Below are 23,220 nucleotides of genomic sequence, written 5' to 3'. Positions count from 1 at the left end.
AGAGTAAAATGCAAAGGCCTTACCAGCGACCTCATAACCAGGCCCGCCCACCTCTCTGGACTCCTCTCCTCTTTTATTACCACCAGCCACAACGATCTGCTTGCTGTCCCTCAAACGTGACACGTCTGTTCCCATCTCATGACCTTAGAAGGAAGCTGCCCTTCCTTCTGTTTCTTCTCCCCAAATCCTCAGATGTCCACCTCCTTCTCATCTTTCAAATTTCAAACCCAATGTCATCATTGCCCAGCAAGGCCTTTCCCAGTAGCTACCCATCACTTGCAACATCTTCCTATTTTCTCTCTCCACAAAACCTACCAATATCTGGAACGCACTTGTGGGGAAAGCACAGGTTTACTACTGCTCTCCTCCCAGGAGAAGGGAAGTTCTTTAAAGGTGAGAAGGCTATCTTATTATCCATTTATCCACAGCATGAAAACCGGTGCCTGGCACACAATAAGTACTGAATAAATATTTGTCAACCAAAGGACAGACCATTTTATAACTGAAAATCTGAACTGGGGTAGCTTTTGACATCACCTCCAGTTTATTTTAGTACTATAGTATCAGAAATGGTGAGAACTGGTAAGACTATATCAAGAGCCTGATTGCAAAATGGCTTTTTTAAACCTCTTACCTACTCTGTTGACTAAGACTCCCTAATATATATTAGGGAATGATCTAAATGTGCATTAATGGGAAACTGGCTAAATAACACGGAGTACAGCCACACAAGAGGTTACTATGCGGCCACTAAAGAGAATGAAAAAGATACCAGCCAACATAAAATACAAGCTGCACAAGTGAGAAGGTTGATGGAAACCATCAAGTAGCACAATACGTTCAATGAGATCCCTTTGTTTCCACGTGCACACACACCAGCCTGGATATGCACAGGGCGATCCCTCGAGGGCAATCCTGAAAGTGGTTACCGCTCCAGAATAAGGCGGAGGCTGAACTTTACATTTATTGTTAGAAAGATAAAAAGTGCCAGGAACTACTTTTGACTTCAACAGTTTAGAGCTCACCATTTGTATTTCATGCTTTGAAGGGCTTCAAAATTTCGAGCTATTTAAAAAACACACCACTTTTTTGTAAATGATGCATCATCTAGTGAGGAAGAGGAGGTGTCGGGGTCTCAGGAGAACCGTCAGGAACGCAGGCTGGCTCGTTCTTCACAGGTTTAACCCCCTTCTCTACCCCTTCCCTCTATAAGGACTGGGGCACATGAAGCATTGCTTTTATAACCCTCCATGCAGTTTGGGGTTGGAGGAGACACGGGACATGTGGTACAGGCTTAGTCAATAGCAAATTCATTAGTGAATCTGCTTTCCTAATTAAAAGGAATAGATATAACGGGACAATCCTTTCCCCCGTATTCATGTCTCAAATGTACACATGATGCCTGGAACCACGGGACCCGTCTTATAATTGTGGAGTAAGAGCCGAGGTGCAGATGAAAAGATGCCAACAGTGTGGATGTCCAGTGACTTCACCCAACAAATGACAAGAAAAACAAAACTCTCTTCATTTAAGGTACAGTGAGCTGCGTTCTGCTACCTACAACCAAAACAACTCCTAACTGATATTCTTGGGAATGTCTCATTGAAAGAAATTGAAAACAAAAGAACTCAAATTTGATGTGGAGTTAGAAAACTGTTAACACATCAGAAATGTAGACTGCAAACCAATTCCCCTCTTTAAGGTCTCTATTCTGAATTTAAAAAAAAAAAAAAAAGGAAAAAAAAAAAACTACTAGGAAGAAACAGAAAAAAGAGAAAATTATAGTCAACATCAACTCCATAAAAAAGACTTCAGAGAGGTGCCCGGCTGGCTCAGTCCAAGTGGAACATGTGACTCTTGATCGCGGGGTCATGGGTTCTATTCCCACACTAGGCACAGAGATTACATTAAACAAACAAACAAAAAACAAAAACTAAAAAAGACTTCAGAATGAAACACTCACAATGTATACGCATAATAAAGATAAACTCACAGAGTGAGACTGAAGTCCAATCAATGCTGGGGCTGTTCTGGACTAATGTTCATTGTTCGATAAATTTCTTTAAGTAACAGCAGGGCAGTATCTTCAGATTCCCTATCACAAAGAAAAGAACATTTTTACTTAACAGACCATGAGGAGAAATTAACCTCTATGCATAAAGGTGAAAAATGCAACTTTGGTTCTAGTCAACCTACCTAAGAAAGGCAAATGAAAATAAAGCAGTGTAGCCTTAAAGCTGCCCGTAAAAACTGGATGGATACCGATCAGCTACAAAACAGCTGTGCCGCAATATGAAAGGGTGGCTTTTCAAAGTCCCCACCGCTCTCATTCTGTGAAAGGTATCCCTACAGAAACAGTGTGCAAGTACCAAAGGCCTGTGGTCAAAGTCAGATGACACACTGCCATCTTGTGGACAACAAACTAAAGGGGGAAAATACTGATTCTGAATACACGGCCGCCGAAATTAATATTCCATCCCAAGTGATAAACCCGCAAAAGAGTCTCCCTAAAACTACTGTATGTGCTAGCACCTAAAGGCCACGGGAATGTTATCAAAGAAGAAGACACTTACCAATAGCATAAATGACTCTGAAGAGCGAAAAGATATTCATTAAAACTCTCTATTGGCTTTTCTTGAAGAACGTAGTCAATTCGACGGCCTCCGTTTAGCATTCCCACCTTTCCTAAGTAGTCCTCATCCTTGGAAAAATCTGGACTTTCAACAATCTTTTCTGCTAGAATTTAAACCATTTCAATATCAAAGTCAATCACTTAATCATTATCCTTTGACTTTAGCTGACTTTCTGGGCTCAAGAGAATATCGCTTGCCACACGTAGCGACCTGGGGAGCTACCAGGCTCCCTTCCCATTCCTCCAAAGAGCCGGGGGAAGGAAGAGGGGCTGGTTACCCGACAGAGAGGAGAAAGAGCCAACGAGCTGACAGCAGTTTTGAAGAAAAGGGGTGAGAGAGTTGCAGAAAGAAAGGAAACAGAATTAGAATCTGAAAGAGTCAAAAAACATCACGGCACAATGACCTGACTATGCAGGTAAAGTCTACAACATAATGACACAGTTCAACAACAGCAAGATAACTTCTCACAGCGAGCGGGCCTTTAACATGCCTGAATACGAGCTTAGCTCTCAACTCTGACATGCCATTCTGGCCTTAGGAGTTTCGACAAAAACTTAAGATTGCAGAGTAAAAAAGTCCAGCAACTATCAGGCGAAACTCCAGGAAAAGGCCGACACGCATTCTGAAGCAGTTTATCAGAACAGATTTTCCTTTGTAGGAAGAACATTTTAACAAAAGAGACTAGAATGGAAACACCTCATTGAACAATTCGTAAGTATTATGCTTACAAACGACATTTGTACTAGAAAATGCCTCAAAGGTTAAATTTACCTTCAACGACTTGTTTTTCTTCTTCTTCTTTGATCTGATTGGCCACCTTTTCCAGTTCTTCCTGAAGCTGAGCTGAAGAGGTGTGAGCGCGGGCAAACTCGTTCAACGTCTGCCAAGCGCTTTTCAGGGAGCTGATGAAGCCCTGCTTCAAATCAGATCCCATACGAGAGAGACTGTCTTTCAACTCTAAAGAGATTAAGACGACATATCAAGTGAATTAGGCACTGGGTAAAATTCTCTACCGCGAAAATTAAAACAAAAGTTAACACCGTCCTCAGACAGGTTAAGACCCCCTCAAGGCCTTAAACGCCAACCACACGGGAGTTTCTCAGCCAAGAACTTTCAACATATAAAAATGTCTTGAGGAGTCTTACTCTGTCATCTTTTTAACAACTAAAGCTAATCCAGCCAAAATGTATACATTTCCTCTCTCCAAAAGAGAAAAGAAGAGAAAAGAGTTCAAATACCATAAAAATTCATGTGCTTTTTTTTTTTTACCATAAGTTAGAAGGAAAAAAAATAGACCCATAAGATTTAAAAGATGACTGCCTTTCTAATCTGTAATGGTAAAATGGTTTTGAGAATTTGAGATTCTGACATAACCACAATTTAACTTCTTTAAAAATGAAAAAACTCCTGCCCCTTCAACCTTTTCTACTTCAGTCTAATAAATCCTATTTGAACTCAAGGTATTTGAGTATCAAATTTCTCATTTTAAGCCCAAAAGAGTTAAATACATTTTTATTTATTTTTTACTGTTTATTTATTTTGAGAGAGAGAGAGAGAGAGCAAGTGAGTGCAAGTGGAGGAGGGGCAGAGAGAGAGAAAGAGAGAGAATCCCAAGCAGGCTCCACGCTGTCAGCACAGAGGTAGATGCGGGGCTCGAACTCACAAGCCTCAAGATCATGACCTGAGCCAAAATCAAGAGTCAGACAGACACTTACCCACCAGAGCCACCCAAGTGCCACAAAAAAGAGATAAATGTTTTTTAAAAGCATGATGTAAGCAAAAAAAAAAAAAGGAAAGGAAACCCCCACTTTCAAATAAAAAGGCATGATCACTTTCCTCGCTCTTCTGTGCCACACTCCCATCCTTTCCACCCAGACCTTTAAACCTATGAGTAATATACACCCTTAACTGGCATTAGAGAAACCTAAACCCCACTTGGAATTATTATTGATCCACTATGTTTAATGAACATTTTTAAAGGGAAAAGTTTATCCTGTTAGCAAGGACATGACAGCTCACTTAACTTAGCATAGGGTTTATTTCCTGATTGCTGGTCCTTCGTTCGTGTTACTCGGCTTCCCAACTCCAAAAATTATGACCAAATTCTATCAAAATCTATGCGTCTCATCATTTTATTACCAACTTCCCCCATTCCTAAGTATCTCAACCATTAGAACGCCATTTCAAGGAAAAAGTCAACGAGGAGAAGCAACGCATTCAAAACCTTTCTTCACAGTTCCTCTGAATGTTCTAATAAATGGGTTCTAAACACAGCAGGCATTTCAATAACACTAATTCCATCAAGAAAGAACTTAGTGTTAAAATTTTCATAATTCAATTACAAATGACAGGAAACACCTAATTCATTAGGACTGACAGATTCCAAAATGACAAGAAGGAAACAAGTTTTTACAGTATTTGCTTTTTACCTAAATGAAGTCTTTTTCTGCCTTTGTGATGGGGAATGAGAACTGCTTTCAGGTCCAAATCTGGAACAATCATAGGCTCTAATCTATACGCCACTGGATCAAGCTGTAAAGGGAAGAATTGGAAATTCAGGAAAAGCTGTTTTATCTTGAGTTACGTATCTCAGTTGGGCGACCAAACGGATAACCAGCAAACCAGAGATTTTGATTTTTTCCCCCAGGTTATTCTGGTATATTACCAGTATAATTATACTGGTAATTATGAGGAGACTTCCACATTTGTGGGTAAAATTACTTTGCAAGCAAAGCAACAGAAATATTTCCTTGAACAAAGGCTCTCTGGTAGAGAAGTTTATTGGAAAGCATCAGACTGTTCTCTATTAGGACAGAGAGCTGAGCTCTATGTACCTCAAAATCAGAGTTACTTCCTAAGAAATAAGGATCTGAGAAGCTATTAGGATGATCCAGATAGGTGTTTTTATGTGGGTGTTTCATCTTCTCCAAAATAAAAAGTAATTCAATTCACTCACTGGATGATAAATATTGAAGAATCCTTTACAGGTGGGAAGCCTGTAGTTCTCATCTATCCTATCCACTCCTCGAACAGTGAGAAACATACCAATTGGAGATCCCAAGGCAAAGAAAATCTCTGGTTCAAAGTCTAATGAGTTGTAAACAACAGAAACCTAGGAAGAATCAAAAATAATGAAAGATCATCATTCCAATGGCATATAATAGAAAATTCACAAGTTCAAGCTGGAACTGCACTTAGTTAAAATCACCTCAACATAGATGATGCCATTCTAGGTGCGGCTTGTGAGGCTTATAATCACTGTCACAGCTATTTTAAAAGGGACTAAAAACTCTCTGTTTAAAATCTTCAGAGGCTTCTCCATCTTCTGTCTATATTTCTCCTTGTTGTACAGCATAGTATGTACAGTACACAGTAAGCATTCTATTTACTTTGGTTATAAATTACCCTTAAAACTGCAGACTCTAGCTTCAAACCGCCTGGGTTTGAATCCTGGCTCCACGCCTCACTATGTGACCTTGGGCAAGTTTCTTAACCTCTCTTGCCTTAGCCTGTTTCCTCACCTATACAATGGGGATCATAACAATGCCAAACTCATAATGGGGTTAAAAAATCAAGAACCTAATCCACATGAAGGGCTAAGCACAGGGCCTGGCGTTCGCCAACTGCTACTTCTATTCCAGCGACCATCTTCGTTTGTTCAAGCGAGTTGCTTTCCATTAGGAAAACGATGTGCCCCCAAAGAGCTGTTTTGGGACAGCTTGCATGGAGTGTCGCAGCCCGCTGAGAACTGTCGAGATTAAGAAAAAGCACCTACATTGGTGCCACTCTACAGTTTACAAAGCTCTTCTGTTTGCGGCTCAGTGGCAGGATACGGGCCTTTGTCACCCGAGTACCCTGAGAACGAAGAACGATCCCCACGTGCACGACAGAGGCCCGCTGAAAGGGATGTAGGCAAGATGATCATGTGACCCCTTGGATGAAGATGTCACTTCTCGGATGAAGACGGTTAAGCTCAGACAGGTGGCACCACTCACCCGAGGGCACTCGGCCGGGGTGGCAGAGCGAGGACTTCTCGTTCCCACTCCGATGCACCCTCGACTACACTAGGCTGCCCCTTCCAACAAAGCGTGGCCTGCACACGCCTTGGCTTGTCCTTATATGTGCAAATTCAATGGTGTCTGCTACTGATGAGGGCCACACAGGACGTGCTCCCAAGGTTACCCACTTCCCCCAGCTCCAGACAAGAAAAAAAGAAGAAAATCCAAAGCTAAAAGGAAAAATACCAACCAGAAAAGGTTTTTACCACACAGATGACAAAGACCAAATACCCTTAATATACAGAAACTCTTCGATATCTGTGAAGGGAGAAAGAACTCAGCAGGAAAGTAGGTAAAACCAGCACTTCTACAAAGAAATCATGCCAAACAGACCTACGAGCCAACAGCTAACTTGTCTAGTGCTCAGAAACACAGCGAGGCGCCATTGTCCCCACAAGGTTATCAGATCAATGAAATACTAGAAAGAAAGTAAAAGTCCTCTGTTTTCACGAAACAGTTATTTCTTCAGAAGAAAGAGACCAAAGTGACAGCACTGACTATCCATAAAGGACGCATGTGTAAAGGGTAGCACCAGTGTCAGTGAGGAGACCGGACGGGGGTCAATGCTATAAACTGCTAGCCAGAGTACAAACCGGCACAGCCTTTTCAGGGGCAAGTAGACAGAACTACCAGAATTTTGTGTGTACGTTCTTGTGCCCAGCTATCCCACTTGTACTTATTTAGCTAAAGGAAATAACGAAGAACGTGCACAGAAAATTGGTTTAAAAGTGTTTATCACTGGGTGGCTCAGTCGATTAAGCATCTGACTTCGACTCAGGTTATGATCTCAAGGTTGGTGAGTTCGAGCCCTGCATGGGGCTCGCTGCCATCAGCATGGAGCCCGCTTCGGATCCTCTGTCTCCCTCTCTCTCTGTCTCTCCCAGGCTCACTCTTCCTCTCTCAAAAATAAATATTAAAAAAAAAAAAAGTGTTCATCACCAGATTACTTAAAAAGGTAGAACACCAGAAACTGCCTACATGTCCGATGTTATGGGTGAACTGTGTCCCCCACAAGATACATGGCACTTCCTCAGACCTTATTTGGAAATAGGGTCTTTACAGCAGTAATCAAGTTATAATAAGGTATTCAGGTGGGCCCTAATCCAACATGATTGGTGTTACTATAAAAAGGGGAAATCTGGACAAAGAGACAGACACATAAAGGATGCAGACACAGGAGGAGCCATGTGAAAAGACGCCTGGAGAGCTACATCTATAAGCTCAGGAGCCCCTGGAGGGCCGCCAGAAGCTGGATGAGGCAGGAAGGGTTCTTCCCCGTAGGTTTCAAAGGGAGCGTGTCCTGCTGACACCCCGCTAGACTTCCAGCCTCTAGAACTGAGACAATCAGTTTCCGTTGTTTAAAGCCACCCACCGTGCGATAGATACTTTGTTACAGCGGCCCGGCCCGAGCAAGCTAATACATCCGGTAACAAGTAAGTGACAAAATAAATCATTATCTTTCCAAACAGTAATACAAGGCAGTCATTAAAAATGACAGAAATATTTAAACATGGGAATATATTCATAATATAGTGTTTGAAAATAGCAGTAGAATGTTTTGGTAAAACACTATGTAGTATTTTCCCATTTTTATTAAAGCATATATACATAAATATATGCTTAAATAAAAGTCTAGAAGGGCTTGTTCAAACACTTCACACTGGTTAGTTCTGGCTAAGGAGAATATGATGTTATTTCTTTTCTCTTGCTTAAGCAGTTTCTTGGCTTTCCGGCAACAAGCCTCCACACAGGCTATTGTCCACACTGCCCCATAGGCCTTTGGGTAACAGACCCTACTTGCCCACATTGGCCCACCCCCCACAGAGGTGGCATGTGACTTGGGCTGGGTGAATCAACTTGTGGCCCATTCCCCAGGCAATATGAATTGGCCAAAATGGACTTATGACCCAAACTAGGTCAAGTAAATTTTCCTAACTGGACCAACCAGGGGAGATTCCTTTTCCTCTGTGGTCATAAAGCTATAAGGAAAGGAACATACAGTCAATGACACCCATGAGCCCAGGTTCATGGAGAAGGCCAACTACCAGAGAAGGGCATGCAGTGAGAGCGTCCTGGTCACAGGGAGTCCCTGGTTCTACAAATCTTCTGTGCTCTGAGCCTTCACAGTTAAATGAGGAAATACCTGCCCTTCATTTGCTAAAGTATGCTCAAGTTTGCTCAAGTTTAAAAAGAAAGACATTTTAGGGGCGCCTGGGTGGCGCAGTCGGTTAAGCGTCCGACTTCAGCCAGGTCACGATCTCGCGGTCCGGGAGTTCGAGCCCCGCGTCAGGCTCTGGGCTGATGGCTCGGAGCCTGGAGCCTGTTTCCGATTCTGTGCCTCCCTCTCTCTCTGCCCCTCCCCCGTTCATGCTCTGTCTCTCTCTGTCCCAAAAATAAATAAACGTTGAAAAAAAAAAATTTAAAAAAAGAAAGACATTTTAGAGGCGCATGGGTGGCTCAGTAGGTTAAGCATCCGACTCTCGATTTCCTCAGGTCATATCATGGCTCATGGGTTCGAGCCCCACATCAGACTCCACACGGACAGTGCAAAGCCTGCTTAGGATTCTCTCTCTCATTCTCTCTGACCCTCCCGCATTCTCGCTCTCTAAATAAATAAACTTAAAAAATTGGGGCGCCTGGGTGGCATGGTCGGTTAAGCGTCCAACTTCAGCCAGGTCACGATCTCGCGGTCTGTGAGTTCGAGCCCCGCGTCAGGCTCTGGGCTGATGGCTCAGAGCCTGGAGCCTGTTTCCGATTCTGTGTCTCCCTCTCTCTCTGCCCCTCCCCCGTTCATGCTGTGTCTCTCTCTGTCCCAAAATAAATAAAAAACGTTGAAAAAAAAATTAAAAAAAAAAAAAAATAATAATAATAATAAAGGGTTCCTGGGTGGTTCAGTCAGTTAAGTGTCCAACTTTGGCTCAGGTCATGATCTCACAGTTTCTTGAGTTCAAGCCCCACGTTGGGCTCCACGCTAATAGTGCGGAGCCTGCTTGAGGTTCTCCGTCTCCTTCTCTCTCTCTGCCCCTTCCCCATGTGAACTGTCTCTCTCAAAGTAAATGAATAAACATAGGGCACCTGGGTGGCTCAGTCGGTTAAGCATCCAACTTCGGCTCAGGTCATGCTCTCACAGCTTATGGGTTCGAGCCCCATGTCAGGCTCTGTGCTGATAGCTCAGAGCCTGGAGCCTGCTTGGGATTCTGTGTCTTTCTCTCTGCCCCTCCCTTGTTCACGTTCTGTCTCTCTCTGACTCTCAAAAATAAATAATAATAAATAAATAAACTTAATAATAGTAATAAATAAAAAGAAAGACATTTTAAAAAATGCAATCTTTATCAGTGAATTGGGTTAAAAGCTTGAATAGACTGTAATAAACACCTTGTTCCATTTTCTGCCTTCTTTAAATCAGTCATGAATTCCTTTATGATAAGGAACCTTAGAGACCCAACTATAAATACACTCAAAAAAACAATGTCTATAAAGATTTTAATACTCCCAAGCCACTGAGATACAAGTATAGTAAAGTATACTATTAAATGAAGCACCACTGACTCCTTGGTTTTTATAGAAATTTTCTGGGAAAAAAAAAAATTTTTTTCTCCAAGGGAAGAATTGTGAATACTAAAAACTGTAAGTCAAGTGAATGCAGCAAGTTTCTCTCACAGGAATCTAAGGATATATTAGTCTCCCCTCATCCAAGGGGATACACTCCAAGACCCCCAGTGGATGCCTGAAACCTCAGATAATCTGGTACACTATATACCACGTCTTTGCCTACATATCTGCCTACATACATACCTACGACAGTTTAATTTATAAATCAGGTACAGTAAGACATTAACAACGACAATAAAATGGAACTGCAACAATATACTATAATAAAAGTTATGGGAACGTAGTGTGTCTCTTCTGAAATATCTTCTTGCACTGCACTCAGCCTCTTCTTGTGATGATGTGAGATGATAAAAGGTCTACGTGATGAGATGAGGCGGGGGGAATGACGGAGGCATGTGACGTAATGTTAGGCTACTGCTGACCCTCTGACCATGTATGTCAGAAGGAGGATCATCTGCTTCCAGGTCACGGTCGACCTTGAGTCACTGAAAACTGCAGGTAACTGGCGTCTACTGTGTTCAGAACATAATTTTCTTTCTAAGCACTGCCACTCTGTTGCTGATGGCTATGAGAGACTAATACTATAAAATATAAAGTACTGCTACAAAATAATGGAAAAACTGAAATGAAAACAATTTCAAAAGTAGTAACGTTCAGTACACAATCTCTTACTTGGAACATTTCCATGAAAGAAGCATACAATCCTACTGAATGCAAATCAGTTTTCTCCATCGCCCCCCATAAATGTTGAATTTTTAAAGAATTTAAAGCCAACTCGGGGCGCCTGGGTGGCTCAGTCGGTTAAGCGGCCGACTTCAGCTCAGGTCATGATCTCACCGTCCGTGAGTTCGAGCCCCACGTCGGGCTCTGTGCTGACAGCTCGGAGCCTGGAGCCTGTTTCAGATTCTGTGTCTCCCTCTCTCTGACCCTCCCCCATTCATGCTCTGTCTCTCCCCATCTCAAAAATAAATAAAACATTAAAAAAAAATTAAAAAAGAATTTAAAGCCAACTCAAATAAAAAAGATATACGATTCCAATATAAAATTTGCAGCCCTAATCAACATATAAACTTACCTGTCCAGTGCCAACTTCAAAAGACTCATAATCAACATGCACAGAAGATACATAAGCACCAACTGGAAGTTTCCTCTTGGACTCATTAGATTCTGAGGGGAGAGAAGCCGTCTCTTTAGCTTTCTGAGCACTTTCCTCTTGCCCTTTTGTCGAAGCAGCCATCACTGCCTTCTTCTCTGATGCTGCTTTTTTCTGTTCCTGTGAAACACCAACAATTCATAACATAACCCTGAGGAAAAGTTCAGTTAATCAGCTATCACTATGGAACACGTTATATCGATGGTAAGGAATCCTCAGTCGTTTCTTTGGCAGTGTGGTGATTAGAGAAATGTCCTTTTTAGAGACACACCCTAAATATTTAGGGAAGAAACACCAGGATTTCTACAATTTACTTTAAAATTCTTAAGAAAAAAGGGGCGCCTGGGTGGCTCAGCTGGTTGAGCATCCGACTTTGGCTCAGGTCATGATCTCACGGTTCGTGAGTTCGAGCCCTGCATCGGCTCTGTGCTGACAGCTCAGAGCCTGAAGCCTACTTCAGATTCTGTGTCTCCCTCTCTCTGCCCCTTCCCTACTTTCTCTCTCTCTCTCTCCCAAAAATAAACATAAATAAATAAAATGCTTAAGAAAAAAATGACTAAGAGACTAAGAAAAACAGCAAAACAGCAACATTAAATCTAAATACTGGCTATCATTATACTATTCACTCTACTTTTCTTTTTTTTTTTAATATATGAAATTTACTGTCAAATTGGTTTCCATACAACACCCAGTCCTCATCCCAAAAGGTGCCCTCCTCAATACCCATCACCCACCCTCCCCTTCCTCCCACCCCCCATCAACCCTCAGTTTGTTCTCAGTTTTTAAGAGTCTCTTATGCTTTGGCTCTCTCCCACGCTAACCTCTTTTTTTTTTTTTTCCTTCCCCTCCCCCATGGATTTCTGTTAAGCTTCTCAGGATCCACACAATCACTCTACTTTTCCACAGAACTTAGATTTTTAATAAAAAATGCCAACTTCTTCCTTTATGGTCTCAACTCTAGACAGATTAAAGTACCATATAATTGTAAAATACATACTTCCCATAAAGATATGAATTTGGGGAGAAATTTCTTCATTCAACATGTTTACACCCATCATGTCTACATGGAGCCACTGACCAATTTTCCTCAAAACCATTTTGGGAAGAATGGACGAGCACCCTACAGCTAGAGTCGCACAATGGAAAAACCACTCAGAGATAAAAAGGAATGAACTGCAAATGTTGCAACAACTGGATGAATCTGAAAAACATGATTGTGAGTAAAAGAAGCCACATACAAGAATATGTGATGCTGATTCCATTTATGTGAACTTGAAGAGCCAGCAAAACTCCACAATGATGGAAACCAAAGTAGTAATCGTACGGCAGGAGGAGTGGACTACAGAGAAGCATGAGAGAATTATCTGATGGCAGAAATGTTCTAACTCCCATCTTAGGTGGTGATTACACAGGTGCAAAAACGCTCAAAACTTCCTGCGCTGAACAGAAGACCCACGTATTTCCATGAGCAAGGAAGTAACCAAAGCGTTAGGAGCCTCTGTGGAACAGGTGTGCCTCTGCAGTAATGAGATCAGGTCCACTCACACTGGTTTGTGAGCGCAGCCTGACACAGCAGCCCGACAGAGTCAGAGGAACGTGAGCAGCTGCCACGGGTGGACTGGCCTGTTCACCACAAGCCCACATCTCAGCGGCCCTCGCTCGCCAGGCTGCACACGACTGCCTAAGTCTCTGCTTAAAAGGGCGCCTCAACAAAACAGCTGGCCAAGCGATCTTGTCTATGAAGGGCTTCCAAACACCAGGAAATCGGGAATCAAGTCTAATTGGTTAATTCTTAAGCAAAAAGAGAATACAGAACTCTCTGGCAGCCTTCTTTTCCACTTCCCAACACACCCCCATCATCTCTCACTGAGTCACTAAATAATCACAATGACTGCTCTGAGATGTGTAACAGCCCCTCACCACCCCACTGCCCAACAGCAGGGGTTCGAGAACCGCGTCCCCTCAGAAACTGGAGCAAGAGGTTTACGGGGGCTATATGAAACTATGGCCCAATTCACACACACAAAAATTTTTTTAATGAAGTCAATCCAATTTAAAAATGGGCAGCGGATTTAAATAGACATTTGCCCCTAGAAGACACATATACACATGGCAAACAGGTACACGAAAACGTTCCACATCACTCATCATCAGGGGAATGCAAATCCAATGCACAATGAGGCATCACCTAACAACTGTTAGAATGGCTATCGTCAACAACAGCAAGAGATAACTAGTGTTGGAAATAACGTGGAGAAAAGGGAAAGCTTGTGCACTGTTCATGGCAATGTTACCTGGCGTAGCCACTACAGAAAACAGTATGGAAGTTCCCACCAAAATTAAAAGTAGATACACTATATGATATCTAGAGGGATAACCAAATCAAACAAAATCACGGTCTCGAAAAGACATCTTCTACCCCCATGTTCATTACAGCATTTTTTACACAACAGCCAATATATGAAAGCAACCTAAGTGTCCACTGATGGATGAATGAATAATGTTTTGGTGGGTGTGTGTATAAATCTGTGTGTGTGTGTGTGTGTGTCTGTGTGTGTATATACACGTAGGAATATTATCTATCAACAAAAAAGAAAGAAATCTTACCACTTGCAACATGGATGGACCTTGAGGGCATTATGACAGGTGAAATAAGAAAGAGAAACACAAAGGCTATATGATCTCACTTAAGTGTGGAATCTAAAAATCAACAAACTTATAAAACTTGAGAACCATTTGGTGTAGCCAGAGATAAGGGCTGGAGGGTACGAGAAATGGGTAAAGGGGGTTAAAAAGTACAATCTTCCAGGTATAGCATTTTAAAAAACTTTTTTAACCCAGCTGATAATAGAATTGTTTCAATTTTAAGCTGACCTCCAATTTTTTTTCCTTTAGCCCTCCATATCAGCCAGTAGGCCCTAGCCAATAGCAAAAGAAAGCAAATGTTAATGGCAAAACCAGGAAGGAATCAAAATGTTAAAAACTCATTTATTACAGACACATTGCTCATGGCTGAAATTTTATTACATAGTTTATGGTACATATTTTTAACTTTTAACATGTCTAAAATAAAAATTAAACTTCAGACTAAACAGATGATTTGATACTAAGTCGTAATTTGTGACAGAACTAATAAGCAGGAGAGTATTTCATGGTATTTCTTTAAAAGCACCATGACTTTTATGGCACCTAGGTGGCTCAGTTGGTTACACATCCAACTCTTGATTTTGGCTCAGGTCATGATCTCCCGGTTTTTGAGATCAAGCCCCGTGTCGGGCTCTGCACTGGACAGCTTGGAGCCTGCTTAGGAGTCTCTCTCCCTCCCTCTCTGCCCCTCCCCCTGCTCACATACATATGCACTCTCCCTCTCTCTCAAAATCAATAAATAAACTTTAAAAAAAAAAAAAAGTACCATGACTTTCATGGCCATAAAAACATGCTTGAGAACCACTCCCTTATAAAAGAAAATCCAAACTCCAACACCTGCCATTCCCGCCTCCAGGAACCTTTGTCCTACAGTATTCCCAATTCACCTGTTTCAGCCCCAGGAAAACACAAGCCCACTCCTGGAAAGCCATCTCCCCTAATCCTCTCTCTCCTTCAAGCTCAAGCATCAGCATTTGGAGGAGTCTTCTCTCCCCATTCCCAGCCCCTTCTCCCCAGGCCAGAAATACCACCCCTCCCCTGGCTGACAGCACAGACGACACTCTGTTCCAGGACCGATGCATCATTTGTGGTCAAATCTCTGCCCCTAACTAGACCACATAACCTTGTTCGTCTCCAAATCCCAAATACCGAGCATGGTGCCTGACCCAAAAGATATTCATAAGATGCCGAATAACTCAACTACACAAGCGAATCGTAACAAATCAGTTCTATGACTTTATAGTCCTATTGCGTATAAAGTGACGTATGTGAAGTTCCAAACATGTGACACAAATAGAAGAACCACAGAAATTCAAAAGATGGAAGGATCAACATAGACCACGATAACAACAATAAAAATAAAGTAGCCACCCTAAGTGCTAATTTTTCTAAGTATTGAGAAAATCTGTCAAATTAATTTGATTAATAAATGAAAATTAAACGAGTGAGTTTTTTCCCAGTTGTTCTATTTCTTCCTGCATGCTTTTTAGTTGTGGCTTTGTTTTGTATTGTTAAGAATTTTTGCTTTTTGGTTGTTACTAATTTAATGAGATTTTAGTGGTCCGTTCTTGTTTCTTTAGATGGTGAGGCCTGAGAAGAGAGAACATGAGCTAACATTTACTGGGGGCAGAGCCGACACGTATGACTTCATCCTCACTGCAGCTCTATAAGGAAGGTAGCATCATTCACATCTTAGAAATGAGGGAAACAAGAGATCCGAAAAGTGAGGCAAATTGCTCATGAGTAAGTAGCTAATAAGTAGTTGAACTGGGAACTAGGGTGACCAATCCAACTTCCTGTCCAGGGCCTACCCCAGTGTTTGCACCAGGAAATCCCCAAATACCAATTTTAAAACTGCAAGTCCTTTGGCCTGGGAATTCTCTCGGTTCCCGGAAAAACAGGATGGTCAGTTACCCTAACTAGGACTGAAATTCAGCTCTGGCTGCCTCCAAAGTCTGGGCCTCCGTCAACATGACTGTGCCCTCGGGCAGGGAGCACACCCGCTGGCCTAACCATACCAGTATCAACACAAACTTCCAAAATACAAAGGAGCTAGTCAAAGATGGGTTTGGGTTTCTAGTTTTAGGGTGGAAATCAACTTTACCAGTTTAACCGCTTTCTGTTTTACAAAGTTAGCTATCTTCTTTCTGGGTCCAAGGGGTATGCCCATCTCCTTCAGGTCATCAACTGTGCACATAAGCTTTAAAAGGAAACAGATAAGCACATTAGTTAATTGGTCTAATGACAGATGAGCTGCAACTGAAATAAGGAAATGATAACAAGGACCCATATCACTGAAAGCAATCTAAGATCCAGTCGATTTTTTAAAAGTCCATTTGTTTTTTAAATCATGGATTAATTTAGCTTGTAAAATCTGGGGCCTCCACATCTAAACCACTCTATTTATTTTTGGCTGAAAATACATGCGTGTTGTACAAAATTCAAAAGCTACAGTCGAGCAGACAATGAAGTCTCTCCCCTCCCCTCCTGTCCTCACCACCCCTCGCAGCAGCCACTGCTGACAATCTGCTCTCCTTCCAGAGACACCTTCTGTATATACAACACCTATGTGGTTTTCCTTGTATGTGTAGCCTGCTATACAAACAGGACTAAACTGTGCGCTTTTCTCAAAACATACCTTGGGAATCACTTCACACCAGTATTTCTGACACTACCTTATTTATTCCACAGCTGCAGGGTATTCCATTGTGTGCATGCACCATTAATTATTTCACTGGTGCCCTACTGGTGGACATGGAAGGTGTTTCTGAGGTTTTGCTATTATAAACAGTGCTGCAGTGAATACCCTTGTAGAAATTCTCGTGTAGGGGCGCCTGGGTGGCTCAGTCGGTTACGTGTCCAACTTCGGCTCAGATCACGATCTCACCATTCGTCAGTTCGAGCCCCAAGCCCCACACTGGGCTCTGTGCTGACAGCCCAGAGCCTGGAGCCTGCTTCCGATTCTGTGTCTGCCACTCTCTCTCTGTCCCTCCCCTGCTTATGATCATTCAAAAATAAGCATTAAAAAAAAAAATATATATATATATATATATATATATATATATATATATAGTTTTTTTTTTTAATTCTTCTGTAAACACTTTTTTTTTTCTTCACTTATTTTCCTACTGTGTTGATGGGCTTTGTGGAACTATTTTGTAGGAGCTTTAAATAATAAGGAAATAAACTCTTTGCCCAGAAAGGATGTTCCAAATATTCTTCTTAATCTATTGCTGGCCGTTAGATGTTGTTTAGGGCATCTCCAGCTATGCAATCTTTCTCTTATGGCTTCTGGGTTTTGTGTCCTACTTAGAAGCATTCCCAGATTATACTAAAAAACAAACAAAACTCCTGCCTTCCATTTTTTAAACATGTAAGTTTCTGCCTTATCTGAAATGTATTATGACGTAAGAATGTTCAAACCATTCTTAATGTTTGATCTTACAGGAAAAACAATTTCAAACAGAAACGAACGAAACTATCATCGGTACCAGAGATTCCATGTCAATCTTTTCCTTTTCAAAAGTGCTAACATATTCAGAGAGGCTAAGTGCTTCCAGAGTTTCTTGCAAACTTAGGACTTCTTCATTTTCAACATCAAGGTCACAAGACTCATCCAAAGTCAGCTTTGACTCTTCAGGCATCTTAAAAAAAAAAAAAAGTCAAGGGAACATTACAAAGCTCAGAAAAACTTCCACAAAATGTCTCCTGACCTACAGAAAATCTTAAACAATTTTGCTCCACAAAGAAATCCATTTTAGGTAGTTTATCATCCAAAGTTTGAATATTCTGAAAAAGAATATAAATTTAATAAATCATTCTCACTCCCATTTTCTACAGTAATTTGCTTAACATTTTTTAAAATCCTAAACTTTCTTTCACATTTAAATTTATAATCCAGAAGAAAGAAAAGTGAGAAACTCCAACAAGCTACATGATCCAATCATACTTATAAACCTCAGGATAATTTGATTTATAAAAACATTTCAGGAGCACCTGGCTGGCTCAGTCAGAAGACTCATATGACTCTTGATTTCAGGATTGCGAGTTCAAGCCCCACGCTGGGTGTAGAGATTGCTTAAATAAACTTTAAAAAAATTTTTTTCCAGGGAAGTTCAGACTTTAATAAACTGTTCAGCTTCACTTCTAAATCTGAATGTTAATCAGGCCATACCTGCTTTTCCTGAAAATGTGGCTGCTTCACAACTCCATTAGCAACAGCAAAAGGCCCAGGAGACTTTGACAAATTCAAATCTTTTTGATTAGATAGGATGTCAAATAATATTAAAGAACCTAGAAAAAAAATTGCATTTTGCTTTATAATGTATTAATAATTTTGTAACACTAATTATCATTTTTTTTTACAAAGTCCCTAGGCAGAAGTCATACAAAAGTTAAATGCCATTCAAGATCTGATCATCAATATCATTGTTTTACCAAACAGCAAAATAAACTAAAATACAAAGCATTCCTAGGTAATTGAAAAGCAAAAGCAGAATCTAACTAGACTCACCGCATTCGTGTTTACCCTTTATAAAACTTAAAACCTGGAGCACCTGGGTGGCTCAATCGATTGAGCATCTGACTTTGGCTCAGATCACAACCTAATGGTTCGTCGGTTTGAGCCTCGCGTTGGGCTCTGTGCAGACAGCTCAGGGCCTGTAGCCTGCTTCGGATTCTGTGTCTCCCACTGTCTCTGTTCCTCCCCCACTCACACTCTGTCTCTCTCTCAAAAATAAACATTAAAAAAAGAATTGAAGGGGCGCCTGGGTGGCGCAGTCGGTTAAGCGTCCGACTTCAGCCAGGTCACGATCTCGCGGTCCGGGAGTTCGAGCCCCGCGTCAGGCTCTGGGCTGATGGCTCAGAGCCTGGAGCCCGTTTCCGATTCTGTGTCTCCCTCTCTCTCTGTCCCTCCCCCGTTCATGCTCTGTCTCTCTCTGTCCCAAAAATAAATAAACGTTGAAAAAAAAAAAAAAAAAGAATTGAAAAAAAATTAAAACCTGTAATTCTAAATCTCACACTAACATTGTCACCCTCTCTAAAAGCAGTGAGGACTCAACAAAAATCATGTTTAAAATGTGGATATTTGACAGTTTTACCTAAACTGTGACCAGCAACAGAGACTCCTCCTTTAAAGTCTGGATTCCGACTCATAAAAAGTGCATGTAGACGGTTGATCTCCATGCTCACTTTTTCCACAATCGTCTGACAGTAGGTGGGGCTATTGTAAAATAAAATATCTAGCAAGGTTTCATTGGTAAAGTGACGAAACCGACCAATACTTGGTAAGGTGATTTTCTTAATATTCCTGTTTAAAGAGAAGAAAAAGTATATTCAGTCAGTAGCCACCTTAAACCTATAGATTTTTTAAAGTTTAGATCCTGATTTCTAAATACACAATGAGTAAAGGAATCCCATAGGCTAATTATGAGCTGATTCTGTAGACAGTTATTATAAACGAATCAAGATAAAGCAAAAATTATGTGTGCCTATAGCTATACTATGACTTTGGGGCTTCATGAAGAGTTATTACATAAAAGAACGCCTACATAAAAACTTAAATTTTATTTTTAAAGATGAAAGGCTGCTCTTCCATTTTTCTTCCAATTAAGTGGAAATGAGGACACCTGACAAAAACTGCAGCGGAAAGGACAACAGGGAATGTAACAAAGAATCAGAAAGCAGCTTCATGCACTGAAAAATCTTTCCTGATTTGAGAATGGAGGTAGCCAAGTTCATGAACATCCACATGGAGAGAAAACACCCTCATAATAGGGCCTGCCTGGAATAACATATGGAATAACACAGAATGCCGTTTGTAGAATTAGTTTTATTAAACTACGTGCCTTGAAACATTATGATGTTCACTAAAACCCAGATATGTTATTAGCCCTGTGCCCCAGCAGAAATGTTTACCTCAATCTGTGTTTCTCAACTGGAAGCATTCAAAACTGAGTGGGACACTAACTTGTCACAGTGCCTACAGAGTGCTGCTGGTCTTTAACAACGACTGGAGATGTCTTTGGCTATTATGGGTTCGAGGCCAGAGGAGGGGGTGCGTGCTGTTGTTGTCTAGTGGGTAGAGGCCAGGATGTTCCTAAATGTCCTACAACATACAGGACAGCACCCTGTCTCAACTACTACAGGTGAGAATAGTATTCTAAAATTGGCTTAAATTCCTTAGATTCTCAGGGCACCTGGGTGGCTCAGTCAGTCAGCTGTCTGACTTCGGCTCAGGTCATGATCTCACATCTCATGGGTTCGAGCCTGCTTCGGATTCTATGTCCCCTCACTCTCTGCCCCTCCCCCGCCTCGTGCTCGGTCTCTCTCTCTCTCTCTCTCTCTCTCTCTCTCTCTCTCTCTCTCATAAACATTAAAAAAAAAATTCCTGGGGCGCCTGGGTGGCACAGTCGGTTAAGCGTCCGACTTCAGCCAGGTCACGATCTTGCGGTCCGGGAGTTCGAGCCCCGCGTCAGGCTCTGGGCTGATGGCTCAGAGCCTGGAGCCTGTTTCCGATTCTGTGTCTCCCTCTCTCTCTGCCCCTCCCCCGTTCATGCTCTGTCTCTCTCTGTCCCAAAAATAAATAAACGTTGAAAAAAAAAAATTTTTTTTTAAATAAAAAAAAAAATTCCTTAGAGTCTCTTATTTATAATAGGAACACATACATATGCCTACACACATGTGCAAAAACACACATGTAAACACACACAGATAAGTAGCATATAAACATTAACGGCCAGTATTTAAATCATATGTCAGGGCAACTAGAACATTTAAATAAAGGACTGTATTTGTTGAATATATCTGTTGAAGCTACAACAAACTATTTTATATTATGGTTTAAATCTTGAATCTAAGTGTGACTAATCCGAACGACGAGTTATCAAAGTCCACAAACCTGTCAACACCTGTGGCGTCCCCACCCAAGGAACTGTGCCAATGAACAGGAAGAAACTCCACTCTGCTTACTTTCCGATCGTCTACAGATTTCTTGAAATGTGTCTGCAGCAATTTCAGAGAAACCACCCGAAAATCATCCACTTAAAAAAAAAAAAAAAAATTCAGGAAGACAAATTAAATAGGTTAAATTTTCCCAGCTTGACAGGTAGTTAGCAATTCCCATTAACTATGCCAGTATGCTTTATAACAAACTTCTTAAGAAAAAAAAATAAGAATGACAAAATCAGTCCAATAAAGAAAAAACCCAACTTTTAGGAAGCTCTTTTCAACTTTTCAATAGTTTAGAGGAATATGTAAATGAATTAACTTAACTACCACTTCTGGAAGGCAGCATGGCACTATGGTTACAGACTCTGGAATCAAACTACCTGCCACTGGGCCCCTGCCCAAGAACCCACAGACCACGAAAGCAGAGAAGCTAACTTGCGCTTACGGGCCTCAGTGCCGCACCTACCGGTGCAGAGGACAGACACCCCCAGGGTTTATTGGGAGAGGTAAGCAAAATGACACACGCAAAATGCCTGGCACAAACCAAGTATTGAATAAATACCAACTATTATACAAAATATAAAAACAAAACTTCAAAAATGTAAGTAAACAGGCAGATTCACTGTTCCATTAAACAACTTCTTTCAACTAATTCACTTTAAATTTTTTTTTTTTCAACGTTTATTTATTTTTGGGACAGAGAGAGACAGAGCATGAACGGAGGAGGGGCAGAGAGAGAGGGAGACACAGAATCGGAAACAGGCTCCAGGCTCTGAGCCATCAGCCCAGAGCCTGACGCGGGGCTCGAACCCACGGACCGCGAGATCGTGACCTGGCTGAAGTCGGACGCTTTACCGACTGCGCCACCCAGGCACCCCTAATTCACTTTAAATTTAAAGCTCAAAGCATAGGTATTCCCAGTTGCTAGAGGTGCTTAGGCAGAGGGTGTCTGTCAGGAAAGGCTAAATCATTTCAAAGATCTCCCTAATTCTAATTATTCTAATTCTTCACAGTCTAGGATTTTATGAGTTACATGTATCGTAAGAGCAAATCAAGTACAAATTATTTCCCAGTGATCATTTAAAAATCTCCCCTTACAGTTCCTCAGCCGGTAGTACACAGCTGGAAACTATCTTAAAAATGAACATTTAGGGGTGCCTGGTGGCTCAGTCGGTTGGGCGACCGACTTTGGCTCAGGTCATGATCTCACGGCTTGTGAGTTCGAGCCCCACGTTGGGCTCTGTGCTGACAGCTCAGAGCCTGGAGCCTGCTTCCGATTCTGTCTCCCTCTCTCTCTGCCCCTCCCCCACTCATGCTCTGTCTCTGTCTCAGAAATAAATAAACATTTAAAAAAAAATTTTTTTTAATGAACATTTAGTTTTGAGTGAACAGCTCTATCTTAGAAAATATTTTGCCAGGTATTTTCTATTTGTTTTAACATAAGGGTGTCACCTTTTGAATGTCTCTGAATAATACCAGAAAATGGTACTTGTTCCAGGAAAAAAAAAAAAAATGAACATTTCAATGTTCTTCTGTTAGTTCTCAAGTCATCACATGAAATAAAATGACTAACTTACCACATTCAATAATGCTTCTAAAGCGCAAGTCACACACAGGTCCAATGCCATGCACCATGAACACCAAATGGTCAACCCGAGGCATTTCTCCTACAAAAGAAATGCATACATGGCTATATAAATGCAATATTATAGATACCCCTTTTGTCACCATAAACTGGGCAAAGAACTGTAGGACCCTTCCATGCTAATAAGCTTTATTACTCTCTATGAGATGAGATGAGAAGAACAAAGCTCAAGGTCCACCTCGGTAAGTAACAGTGAACTAGACCAAGAAGTGGAGGAAGGTCACCCCTGATCCCAGAAGTTATGAGCATGTGATAATCATTAGTTTTGTGCCTACTGCATCTCCATAACCTTTGTGATTTCTTCAGGATTCCCCAGGAGACTACTAAGTCCCACATGGAAAAGCAATATGCCAAAATAAAACTTTAAATATTTCCCCCAGTGGGGCACCTGGCTGGCTCAGCTGGAGGGGCATGCAACTCTTGATCTTAGGGTTGTGGTTTCAAGCCCCACACTGGGTATAGAGATTACTTAAATAAATAAATGTAATTAATTAAAATAAAGCATTTTCCCCAAATCCTTCCATT

At 41.4% G+C, this 23,220-nt stretch overlaps 1 protein-coding gene across 4 annotated transcripts in view; it reads right to left on the bottom strand.

Annotated features, from left to right (window-relative positions):
• The window catches only part of LOC122493316 (SEC23 interacting protein), a 44,533-nt gene that overhangs the window by 6,729 nt on the left and 14,584 nt on the right, over window positions 1-23,220 (bottom strand). For 3 of the 4 annotated variants that reach the window (XM_043597708.1, XM_043597711.1, XM_043597709.1), the window contains exons 7-18: window positions 22,628-22,717; window positions 21,001-21,142; window positions 19,202-19,410; window positions 18,277-18,395; window positions 17,594-17,746; window positions 16,207-16,302; window positions 11,379-11,576; window positions 5,590-5,745; window positions 5,063-5,165; window positions 3,405-3,590; window positions 2,574-2,736; window positions 1,994-2,095 (exon numbers count right to left, since the gene is read on the bottom strand). In XM_043597708.1, the coding sequence (XP_043453643.1) occupies window positions 2,014-2,095; window positions 2,574-2,736; window positions 3,405-3,590; window positions 5,063-5,165; window positions 5,590-5,745; window positions 11,379-11,576; window positions 16,207-16,302; window positions 17,594-17,746; window positions 18,277-18,395; window positions 19,202-19,410; window positions 21,001-21,142; window positions 22,628-22,717 (1,697 nt within the window). In that variant the 3' untranslated portion in view covers window positions 1,994-2,013. The remainder of the gene's footprint in view (window positions 1-1,993; window positions 2,096-2,573; window positions 2,737-3,404; window positions 3,591-5,062; window positions 5,166-5,589; window positions 5,746-11,378; window positions 11,577-16,206; window positions 16,303-17,593; window positions 17,747-18,276; window positions 18,396-19,201; window positions 19,411-21,000; window positions 21,143-22,627; window positions 22,718-23,220) is intronic. The other variant, XM_043597710.1, reaches the window with a different exon arrangement.

This window comes from Prionailurus bengalensis, chromosome D2 (assembly GCF_016509475.1).
Source record: "Prionailurus bengalensis isolate Pbe53 chromosome D2, Fcat_Pben_1.1_paternal_pri, whole genome shotgun sequence".
Lineage (NCBI taxonomy): Eukaryota > Metazoa > Chordata > Mammalia > Carnivora > Felidae > Prionailurus > Prionailurus bengalensis.
Note: the sequence above shows the minus strand (reverse complement) of the source record. Positions and strands in the feature narration are given on the sequence as shown.